This window comes from Somniosus microcephalus, chromosome 3, assembly GCF_052327205.1.
Source record: "Somniosus microcephalus isolate GS21.2 chromosome 3, FLI_Smic_1.0, whole genome shotgun sequence".
In the NCBI taxonomy this organism is placed as follows: domain Eukaryota; kingdom Metazoa; phylum Chordata; class Chondrichthyes; order Squaliformes; family Somniosidae; genus Somniosus; species Somniosus microcephalus.
In genome coordinates, this window is record NC_140989.1 from 272,389,220 (window position 1) to 272,401,263 (window position 12,044).

The 12,044-nt window shown below is 42.7% G+C and overlaps 1 protein-coding gene across 1 annotated transcript; it reads right to left on the bottom strand.

The window, feature by feature from the left end:
• Nucleotides 1-233: 233 nt before the first annotated feature.
• On the bottom strand, nucleotides 234-10,996 carry LOC147121949 (uncharacterized). The gene is made up of 3 exons (XM_085982535.1): nucleotides 10,562-10,996; nucleotides 9,204-9,309; nucleotides 234-1,354 (listed from the first exon to the last, which is right to left on the bottom strand). Exons 1-3 carry the CDS (start codon nucleotides 10,946-10,948, stop codon nucleotides 462-464), a joined length of 1,386 nt encoding a protein of 461 aa, XP_085838661.1. The 5' UTR covers nucleotides 10,949-10,996; the 3' UTR covers nucleotides 234-461.
• Nucleotides 10,997-12,044: the final 1,048 nt, after the last annotated feature.

The window sequence follows — 12,044 nt, forward strand, 5'->3', positions numbered from 1 at the left end:
TATATAAACAATTCTTTTGGAAGGTCATCGACCTGAAACATTAATTCTGTTTCTCTCTCCACAGATGCTGCCTGATCTGCTGAGTATTTCCAACATTTTCTGTTTTTATTTCAGATTTCCAGCATCCACTGTATTTTGCTTTTATATAAGCACTCTTTTCCAAATATAAAATATCAAAACATACTAATTGGGTATAGGGAAAATATGTTGAATATAAAGGAAAATAAAATGACCTCATTAATCGATGGTCAAAAGACAAGAATCTCAAGACCATTTTATTAATAACAATTAAACAGATAGGAAAAAAATCAATTTACAAACTGTTGCATTTTAAATGTGAACAGGACATCAGGGACACTTTTTTTTTAATGTATCTGCACTAGGTAGTAGGATCTTGTTCCAAGAAGAGGAAAAGTCTAATTAGAAGTGGATCTAAACTGGAATGAAAGTTGTCTTTTAATTTATGTTTTCAAAAGAGATTCCACAGAAAATGGTAGCAGCTGTTTAGTTATTTTTACTTGACTGCGAGAACAATGTTCCTGTGTTTTCTTTGTAAATTGTCTTAAAGTTTCTCTTGCGATGAAGCTGTCTGGAGCAGATTTACTCCTCGGCTCAGGCGGTCCATGTGAATCTGGGGATAAGGAATTTCTGAATGAAATAAGCGCTTCAGACAGACCTATGTGTTGTGCAGATTGTTTCTGAGAGGGACAGCGAGCTGTACTTTCATAAACTGAGTCAAAACCTTTTGTAACTTTTGCTTGGGTGCAATAATCTCTGTGACTGGAACATAGTTCCTTTGAGGTTAACTTTCCATATGCAAGAATTTTCCGTGTAGGATCCAACCGTTCGGGTAAGCTGCTATCATTGTGCGTACTGTGTGGATAGAGTGAATGGTTGACTGCAGTAGACTTTTGCCCCCATATTGAAGTATAACTTGATGCTTGTTCAGAAATGCAGCCTGCCATGTTTGCCGAACATGAACCCCTGGTCTGTTCAATGTTTCCTTGGTAACATTGAGATCCAAAGTCCCAGAGGGCAGGGTTGGTGTGCACAAGAGGAATGTAAAAATTCAGTAACTCCCTAGATGCTGAAGGGTTAAATTGTGATGGGTCACAGAACTGGTTGTAGCTGAGTCTAAGAAGGTTGTACTCAGGGATAGTTTCCACACTGGGTCTCATGAATGCTTGAACTGCAGTAAGTTCCTGTAACTCTCTCTCTCTGTACTCTCTCTCCAGCATCACACTCTCCAGCTCCTTGTCTGCAAACGCTCTCCTTTTCCTCATTCTGTCACTCAGAGGTGGTAGAAAGAAACGGTTTGGACAGGAAAAACTGTCATCCTGCGGAGGCCGATAACCTGCAGAGAAAACACAACTGTATATACGGTGTGGAAATATTATCCAATAACAGCATAAACACCCCTTCTATACAGTATATAGAATATCTAGTAATAAATTCCAGAACTATATCCATAAAATAGTAGAAAAATTATCTAACAGAAGAGATATAAAAATATTACCTCCATAAGTAATGTATAGAAGTATTCCCAAATGACAAATACCTCAATGTATACCGAGAAACTCAAAATAAAAGTAATGGTTGAAATTAATTAATTCAGAAACCAAAAGTTTTAAAATAGTCCTGTTCATCTCTGTTTACTAATAGCGGTGAATTACCACACACACAACACAAACTGTTGCACTCACACACAGAGATTAGACATGCACACAGTCGAACATACATGCAAGCACACACAAACAGACTAACAGTACTGTTATATTACTACTTTTGTGGAGATGCATTGACACAAAAACAGCAGTTTAACTCAAGTCAGGTTTCCACTTGGCTCGCAAACACACTGAGAGCTGGAGATGTGAGAACAACTTGAATAGTAGGCTCACACCTGGATTTCATTCCCGCCCAGTAAATGCCATATTATAGAAATGCCCAAGAAGTCAACACATTTATTTCACAAGATCAAAAAATCACAAGCTACTTGGATGCTGAATGTCATTTGGCCCATCTTAATACATCCATCCAGAACAACCCACTACTCCTCCCATTGCTGCATCTACTTGTTTCTTAAATGATTCCAGGGTTTTCACCTCCATTATTCAGCCTGGAAGATCATTCCAAGTGCTGATCACTCTCTGCATGAATAAGAACCTCCTGATATCAGTCCTAAAATTACCACTTACTAGTTCTTGTCCTACCCTCACTGTTTAATTTAAAGTAGTATTCAGGATTAACCTTTTCCATTCCATTTACTATCTTGTATCCCTTTATAAAATCACATCTCCTTTGCAGGCTGGAAAATCCAAGGTTCTCCAATCTTTCCTCATAACTCAGACCCCTGACATTATGGATCAGCCTTGTGGCAATTCTTTGCACTGTCTCCTGTGCTTCAGTGTGTCCCTTGTTTCTCAGCGGCGAGAACTGGACACAGTGCTCAAGGTGCCGTTTGACCAGAACATAGTACCATTTGATCACAATTTCATCTGACTTGTATTCTACTGTTTTGGCTATATGATTGCTGCTCTGTATTGGCTGGACATGGAGTCCATTAAGAGTTCTAGCTCATTCTGTAGTTTCTGGGCTGCCTCTTTCAATTACATTGCCCTTCCTGGTTTGGTATAATCTTCAAATGTAACCAATTTGCACTAAATTTCAGAATCCAAGTCATTGATGTAAATTTGAAACCATAATGATCCCAACACTGAGCCCTGAAATTACCCCTCTAACCAGCATCCATTGTTTTCTAATCTTCAACCAATTTCTTATCCAAACCCAAGCTTTGCTCTGAATTTCCACTGTTTTGAGCTTTATTAATAATTTTTCATATGGAACTTTATGAAATGCTTTTTGAAAGTCTAAGTACACATTGTAGTGTCATAGTTGACTTGAGTTGTCACTTCATTAAAGAAATCAAGGAGGTTGGTCAGGCAGGAAATTACATGTTTAAAGCTGTGTTGACTAACGTTTACTATGTTGATGTTGTATAGATAAATCCTAATAATCAATTCCATTATTTTACATGGCTTTATGGTGCTGGTGTGGGATGGTGCGAACCTGGTGCATCATGTGGCAGCCAGGGTGATCAGTGTTAAGTGAAGCAAATCTGGACATGGTGAGACCATCGCTGGTATCCCGAGCAGCAATGTCCACGGGTGATGATGCCCTGTGTCCAGTGCAGCATCGGTTGACTGCGGAGAAGGTTAGTGTGGATGTTAATGCTGCTGGTGTGTCCAGTGATGTTGGTGTTGGGGCTGATCATTTTGGAATTCTGAGGACCAAGGTGAGATTTTTTCAAGGGCACCGATGCTGATGGAATAGATGGCAGGTGAGGTTGAGATGACAGAAGTAATCTGTCAATGTTGAGATAGGTTGTTCCAAGGAGGTGACAGTGGATAGAGAGATTACTCCAAACACTTCAAAAGTGCATAAAGCTCAAAAGTGGGTTCCAAATACTGAAGGCCGAAGCTTCTGAGATGGGAAAGTGACCAGCTGTAAAATGGTAGATTTTATACCACTTTTACAGCTGTAACCTAATGAAAAGAAATGGAGAGTTGTTCAGAACTTGACATACTTACCTGGCATGATCCCTAAATGACGGGAACTTCATGGAAAACTTGGGGAAAATGCTTTGTACCTGGTAAAATGGTGATTTAATTGCTTTAAACACCCTCTTAACTAGCACAAGTGCATGACCCACCACTTAGTGTTGTGTCAGCAAAGCGCAGGCAGAACCAGCACTAGGGAAACTCACAAGGAGGTGGGGTTAGAGCGGGATACCGCCCCGCTATCAATCTTTTGGATTTTGACAGCAGACCCACCTCCGAACACGCCCTCTGAGTGCCAGCAAAATTCAGCCCGGTGTGTGCAGGCTAAGCAATTATCAATGAATATAGCATTGCTATTGTGACGGTCTGGGGTCAAAGAGAGTGAATTATGATACATTTATTCTGCAACTAGCAGTCTGAAGCCAGTAGTTGCAGTATCAGTTCCAAGCAGTCAGTACCTCATATTTGGTTCAAACTGCAATCTTTCTGTCCAGGAGACAGCTCTGTGCATGCGTGTAAGCACACATTCACAGAGCTTCTCTCATGGTTGTTAAAATGTAATTATTCAGGGAATGTTCACACTCTCTATGCATTTTAAATTAACTCTAGGTAGGTTTGAATAGTGCCAAAAGGTCCAGTGGACACTCCAGTGCTTTTTAAACCAAGTTTGGCACCAGAATTCAGTTATTCTCCATGCAGTAGTATGCAAACCCAAGTAGTATGGCATGATCTTCAAGGGTTCACACTCTGCTTCCCATCAGTTTTGGCCCCAACTCCAGAGCATTTCTGAAACTTTTGCATTACTGCAAAATAGAAAGTGCTTTGCACTATTGGGTCCTGCTCTCGTCTGCCAAAACTGCTCACTATTCCAGGACCATTCTGGAATGCAAAGATAACTCCTGGCTTCTTTTCTCCACTGCAAACCGTCTTCTTAAACCCCTCTCCCCTGTCTCCTCCACCCTCACCTCCAACAACAACAACTGTGAGGAGCTCATGGACTTCTTTGTCTCTAAGATTAAGACCATCAGATCAGCTGCCACTTCCTTTCCTTCCCCTAGCCCACTGGGCCAAACTTCCTCCAAGGTTTCCCCCTGCCCTAGGCCTGAGCTTGCATCTTTCTCCAGTTTCTCTCCGATTTCTCCTCATGCCCTCTCCGAGCTCGTCTTGTCCTTGAGACCTACTTCCTGCTCCCTCTACCCTATTCCTGCTCCCTCAACCCTATTCCTGCTCCCTCGACCCTATTCCCACTAAACTGCTGACCACCCAACTTCCTTTTCTGCCTCCCATGTTAGCTGATATTGTTAACCGTCCTTGCAAACTACCACCCCATCTCCAACCTCTTTTTCCTCTGCGAAGTCCTTGAATGTGTTATCGCCTCCCAAATCCGTGCCCATCTTTCCCTGAACTCTATGTTTGAATCCCTCCAATCAGGTTTCCGCCCTGCCACAGTACCGAAATCGCTCTTATCAAAGTCACAAATGACATCCTATGTGACTGTGACTAAGGTAAACTATCCCTCCTCGTCCTTCTCGACCTGTCTGCAGCCTTTGACATGGTTGACTACTCCATCCTCCTCCAATGCCTCTCCACCGTCGTCCAAGTGGGTGGGACTGCACTCGCCTGGTTCCATTCTTATCAATTTAAACGTAGCCAGAGAATCACCTACAACGGCTTCTCTTCCTGCTCCTGCATCATTACCTCTGGTGTCCCTCAAAGGATCTATTCTTGGTCCCCTCCTATTTTTCATCTACATGCTGCCCCTCGGCAACATCATCCGAAAACACTGTCAGTTTCCACATGTACGCTGACAACATCCAGCACTACCTTTCTTTTATTCATTCATGGGATGTGGGCGTCGCTGGCAAGGCCAGCATCTATTGTCTATCCCTAGTTGCCCTTGAGAAGGTGGTGGTGAGCCGCCTTCTTGAACCACTGCACGTGTGGTAAGGGTACTCCCTCAGTGCTGTTAGGGAAGGAGTTCCAGGATTTTGACCCAGCGACAAATGAAGGAATGGCAATATACTTCCAAGTTAGGATGGTGTGTGACTTGGAGGGGAACTTGGAGGTGGTGGTGTTCCCATGCACCTGCTGTCCTTGTCCTTCTAGGTGGTAGAGGTCCCGGGTTTGGGAGGTGCTGCCGAAGAAACCTTGGTGAGTTGCTGCAGTGCATCTTGTAGATGGTACACATCGCAGCCACGGTACGCTGGTGGTGGAGGGAGTGAATGTTTAAGGTGGTCGATGGGGTGCCAATCAAGTGTGGTGTCTGCTTTGTCCTGGATGGTGTCGAGCTTCTTAAGTGTTGTTGGAGCTGCACTCATCCAGGCAAGTGGAGAGTATTCCATCACACTCCTTTCTTGAGCCTTCTAGATGATGGAAAGGCTTTGGGGAGTCAGGAGGTGAGACACTCACCACAGAACACCTAGCATTGTCACAGTATTTATGTGGCTGGTCCAGTTAAGTTTCTGGTCAATGGTGACTCCCCAGGATGTTGATGGTGGGAGATTCGGCAATGGTAATGCCGTTGAATGTCAAGGGGCAGTGGTTAGACTCTCGCTTGTTGGAGATAGTCAATGCCTGGCACTTGTGTGGCACAAATGCTACCTGCCACTTTTCAGTCCAAGCCTGAATGTCGTCCAGGTCTTGTTGCATGCGGGCATAGACTGCTTCATTGTCTGAGGAGTTACGAATGGCACTGAACACTGCAGTCATCAGCGAACATCCCCATTTCTGACCTCACCACCACTTCTCTTGACCCCTCCACTGTCTCTAAATTGTCAGATTGCTTGTCCGACATCCAGTATTGGATGAGCGGAAATTTCCTCCAACTAAATATTGGGAAGACCGAAGTCATTGTCTTTGGTCCCAGTCACAAACACCATTCCCTAGCCACCGACTCCATCCCTGTCCTTAGCATCTGCCTGTGGCTGAACCAGACCACATTTCAGTGCCATAACTAAGACCGCCTATTTCCACCTCCGTAACAATGCCCGACTCACCCACCACCACCACCCCCCACCGCCTCAGCTCATCTGCTGGTGAAACCCTCATCCATGCCTTTGTTACCTCTTGATTAGACTATTCCAACGCACTCTGGGCTGGCCTCCCACGTACTGCCCTACGTAAACTTGAGGTCATCCAAAACTCCACTGCCCATGTCCTAATTCGCACCAAGGCCTGTTCACCCATCACCACTGTGCTCGCTGACCTACATTGGCTCCCAGTTAAGTACGTCTCGATTTTAAAATTCTCATCCTTGTTTTCGAATCCACCTATGGCCTCACCCCTCCCTATCTCTGTAATCTCCTCCAGTTTCCCCCCCCCCCCCCCTTCCCGAGATATCTGCGTGGCTCTAATTCTGGCCTCTTGAGCATGCCTGATTTTAATCGCTCAGCCATTGGTGGCCGTGCCTTCTGTTGCCTAGGCCCTAAGCTCTGGAATTCCCCACCTAAACCAGTCCACCTCGCTACCTCTCTTTCCTCCTTTAAGACTTTCCTTAAAACCTACCTCTCGGACCAAGCTTTTGGCAATCTGCCCTAATTTCTCCTTATGTGGCTCGGTGTCAAATTTTGTTTTATAATGCTCCTGTGAAGCGCCTTGGGACATTTTACTACGTTAAAGGCGCTATATAAATACAAGTTGTTGTTTGCATTGGCCCTAATGTTGCAGTATAAAGGCACTCTTAGGCCACAGTAATGCTGTAAATGAAGTCTTCTAATTTTGAATGGTCCTATAGCTTGACTTCTCCTTTCAATTATGTAAAAATACAAAAGCAAAACATGGGTGTTTGCACGCATGTGTAGAGCTCTCTCTCGCTTGGCAGTGTGCGAGATGCAACAAGGTGGAGCTTGCAGTGTAACTCAGTTCTTCTGGCTGCATATCGCCCTCTACAGATACCTCTTTGAGTCTGGTATCCGGAGTATAATTGCACCCTAACTCCAGCAAACAACAACGTGCTCCTTTAATGTAGAAAAACATCCCAAGGTGCTACATAGGTAAGGAAAAAAATAGGCTCTGACACATGTTAGTACACATTACAACAGACGCATAAATACACACAGGCACATAAATGTATGCTAGTATTTAAAGAGATTTAAGCTGCTATTATACTTTTTTTTTGGTTCGGAAGCCAGGTGTCAGTGACCCAGTTCCTGCCATTTATGTTGTTAAATCCCTCTTCCATAGCTTTGTAGAAGACTAGTACGTCTCAGTAAAACTGAGACAACCGGCCTACTGAAAACAGATTCAACAGCATCACCATGGGGAGCTGGCCTACAGACCTGAGGCTCCTGAAATCTGAACCAAAACAGTATAAACCTCACACAGAGGTACACTCACTCATGCACATAGACTAACATGTACACGCATAACTAGATACACAAAAGTACATAAAGACTCGCACACAAAAAACAGATGTAATTCAGATAGATGGAAACATTTGCCTTATAAAAACGGATAAAATCTCGCACCAGTGGCCTAACTGCCACGGGACTGGCCTCTAAAGAGACATGTCACCACAAATCTGCAAAATCGGTGTACTGCCACACAAAATAACCACAAATTGGCAACTATTAAGAAACGGTTGAAAAAGCACTAAAAACCTCGCCAATTTAGTGACCAGTATATGTGAGAAAGTTTCTGTATAATAAAGCTGTTGGAAAGTCAGGATCCCGGAGAGTTCTGACGAAAGGTCATCGACCTGAAACGTTGACTGTCTCTCTCTCCACGGATGCTGCCCTGGCCTGCTGAGTTTTTCCAGCGTTTTCTGTTGTTATCCCGGAGAGTGATGTATGTTGGGTGAAATTGAGGGCTTCGATAAAATTCATGGGTGTGCGAGGAATGATATAATTTTCGGCCGTGGAACACTATACAAATTCTATGTAATAATAAGTATATAACAATCGTTCCCTGAGCAAAGTGAAGTCACTTCAGACCCATCGGTTTTATGTTTAGCCGAGATATCAGTCTGTGCTGGAGTAGAATGCGCTGTGACCCGGCAACCCGTTGTATCACACAGATGCATCCCACTTACTATAAACATGAACAGAGAAAGAGAACTATAACAAAAAATGGGAAGAACTGAGAAAGAGATAGGCCAAATCGGTCTAATCGTATTAATTTATTCTTAAATGCTGATTGTATTGTAAGTCTGTGATGTAACTGCTGTTTTATATAATAGTGATTGTATATCGTGTTTCTGATGCTTTGATCTGGACCACCATTAACGTATTTCTGTATTTCACTTAAATTAGTAAATAACCGAAATTATGCAGTTTTATTTGAAATGCGGAAAGTCCTACAATGCTATATTGCTCTTGAAGGGAGACATTAACTCAGGCCATTACTTTTATTGTTGAGAACCCTCGATGAAGGGTCGAGACCGGAGTACAAGATTGAAAGAATAGGGCAAAGACTAAATAAATGAAGAGTTAGTGGTTAGGCGAAAGATGCCAAGGTTGTGTATCGATCGTGCGGATGCCAATCGGTTTTTAATGGGATAATTCCATCGACATATACATTAAACATTAAAAAAATCAAATGAAAGGAAAGAGACAGAATTAAAAGGGACTAAGTCCAGGTGAATGCGCTTTGGTGATTGCCAGTTGTACATTTAACCCCTTGCTGTGTGGAGGAGTCTAATAATGTTACCTTCCAGGATGCTTTTAGCCAGGAGGCTGGGAGTCCGAGGGTAACGCTGGTAAGATGCTCTGCGGACTGAGGCTGTGGATTCCTTGCCACTCACACCTTTCTTCACCTTTTGAGACCAGGAATTACTTAATTAATCCCTCCTGTAAATCATCTTATAAAACTCTAATGTTATACAAAACAGTCCATGCACCACCGTCAGAAAATCACCACGCTCTAATTATCTATTTGGCCACCCTGGAACAAACCTTGTACTGTGAAATAAACCAACAGCTTCCTAATCATTTGCTAAAAGTCTAGCTAATCGTCTATAGTGGTCTTTTACTGACTATTCGTTTCTTGAATCCTTCCTGATTTGATGAAACCGGATTTAAATTGCCCCCACTGTAAAGGGAACTGACAGTTTAAAGGTTTGTTTTCCACAATACTTTGTACACATTTGAATTTGCCCACGCTTTAAATCGAGGTAAGGATGGATTTATAGTTTTTCAAAAATCGGCATCTATACGGTTTCTGGAGCTAAGTATAATTGGAAATATAATTCGATTTGTTCTGTCAGTGGAGTGAGGTACTTGTGTTAGAAGTTTACATTAGCTAAATGAAAGGGTATTTATTTCATTTATTATCACCAAAGTACAAAACATTTTAAAAGGCATTAAGCCGTCGACTTCATCTTATTTCTTGAAGTAGTTAACATTAATTATATATACAATAACCATAAAAATATAATTGTGAATATTAGAAAATGATTTATGCTGTTGACAATACCTACATAACGCCACGTGAATAAAACACACAGGTGTAATTTGTAAAGTAACCCGCTTATTACAAAGCTGGCTTCGGAGCAAAACTCTTATTAAATTGGTGCAGTAACGTGAGTTTTAAACCCCTATCTCTGTTGATCACAGTATGCCAGTGTTTAAACTATCCTTGTGCATTTTAATAAAATGTTTCCCATGATGAGATCTAAAGATCAAGTGTTCAGCAAAATTGAGGTTGTTCTCAGAGATCAGCTGTTTTGCTAGACCTCCGCACAACTCCATTAAACTCATTCCAAAATTGCTAACATCACCTGTAAATTCATGTTGTGACTTTATTTAAAAAGCCGAATTATCAACTTGCTGACAATTGAATCTATGGTTACGGTCTGTCTTTATATGTTACTTGACTCTGGCTATTTTAGGATACAATTCGCATTTGAAAAAAATCCTAATTATATAATTAATCGTGGGCGAGAAAGACCAACAGAAATACTTATTAATATTGCTGATGGCTGAATGCTCTTTGACCCCTGAATTAAAATGTGGAAGTACAGTTTTAGATGAAATCGCGCACTCCGGAATGTTTTCACCGAGTCTCACCTCGGTGGCTTGCTGCCTCCTCAGAGCTACCTGGGCTGCCATCACCCTCTGCCTCTCCACCACCAGCAGACAGTTGGTGCACTGGCAGTCTCTCCAGCGACAGAACCTCTTGTGCCCTTTCAGACAGGAGACAACGCCGTGGTTCCTGCAGCGAGCGCACTTGGGGCTCCTGGCCAGCCTCCGCTGCTCCGGGGCCGGCTTCTTTGCCTCCTTGTCCCCATTAATTATCCTCTCCTCTTCCTCCTCCCCTTTTTCCTCTTCCTCTACACACCCAAGACCATCGTCTTGGGAAAGGCCGTTCTCTAAACTTTCCACATCGATTTCCTCCTCGTACATCCCATTTGATTGCTCGAACTGCGAGTCCGCTTCAGAAGATTGAGCAGACATCTGGAGCACGCCGGCTGCTGACGCTGGAAAGAATGTCGACACTTTCGCGAAGTATTAGAACTGTCGGTTTTCGTGGTTGTCAGTGCTGTACTGTACTTGGCCTCAGGTGGTAGCTGGACGTTGAGTGGCAGGAAGAATCTACTTCTAACGCAGACCTTGCTGGGAGTTCCTTTCCTCCACCTCTAATTCCTGGGGTAAAGCGGCGCAACACTATACGCTGAGCGACCTCCCTGCCCCACGTATACCTGTCTCTCTAGACTTATCTCTTACGTCTATCGCTGCATTTATCGAACCTTCCTTACCACCCTGAGTAACTTAACCACTCGCAACGTCACCAAGAACCTTGCCATGAGCAGACTTAACTCCTAGGGTGCTGGAGTTCATTTTGCACCTTTAAACAATCCGATTGTCATACAAAGCTCACGTTTTATAAAAGCTACGATTTTCCCTAGTGAACTCCTAGAATCATCTCGAGTTAAGTCCATTCGGCTGTGCTTCTGCTGTTTCCCATCTTTGAAAAACAATTGAATATAGCTGTAAAAAAAGATAAAGATATTGGAGCATAAAATACCAAAACATTGCTACAGTGCTTTCTGAAATTAAATTTGCATAGCTTACGTTGTGTGGTTTCACAGTGGTTAACTAAGATGCATGTTACATTTTAAATGAGAGATGTAATTGTGTGATTAATTAAATCATGCCCTGAAATTAGAACATTTGTATCTCCCAAAAGGTTGGGATTCGGAAGTAACGAAGAGATCCAAATCACAGGATGAGACATTCAACCGCAACTAACACTCACAGGCTTCCTCACAGGCTTCACTTGGACTCAGGAAAGCTTCACTGAAATTGTTTAATAATTTCTGTCTCCTTTTAAGTATTCACTTAGCTCGTGTTCCTCCATTTTGCGGCGTGAAATAAATTCTGCTCTTTGTGAATTTAATTTTAATTAAATTGGTTGGGCAAGTCCTGAATAATTTAAAGACAAAGTATCGTAGTCTGGGTCGCTGTAAATAAACTCTTCGCTAATCACTGTAGCAGTTAGCAGTGGTTTAAAAATAACAGCAGCACTGTTGGGGCTGATAGAATTCCTGAA

Bases quoted from the DNA above. Each gene is read 5' to 3' on its own strand.
- LOC147121949 (XM_085982535.1), bottom strand. From the start codon at position 10,948: ATGTCTGCTCAATCTTCTGAAGCGGACTCGCAGTTCGAGCAATCAAAT. The intron at 9,310-10,561 runs GTGAGACTCGGT...TGGTCTCAAAAG, and splicing joins GGAGGCAGCAAGCCACCGAG to GTGAAGAAAGGTGTGAGTGG. The intron at 1,355-9,203 runs GTAACATTATTA...TTTTCTCTGCAG, and splicing joins GGCTAAAAGCATCCTGGAAG to GTTATCGGCCTCCGCAGGAT.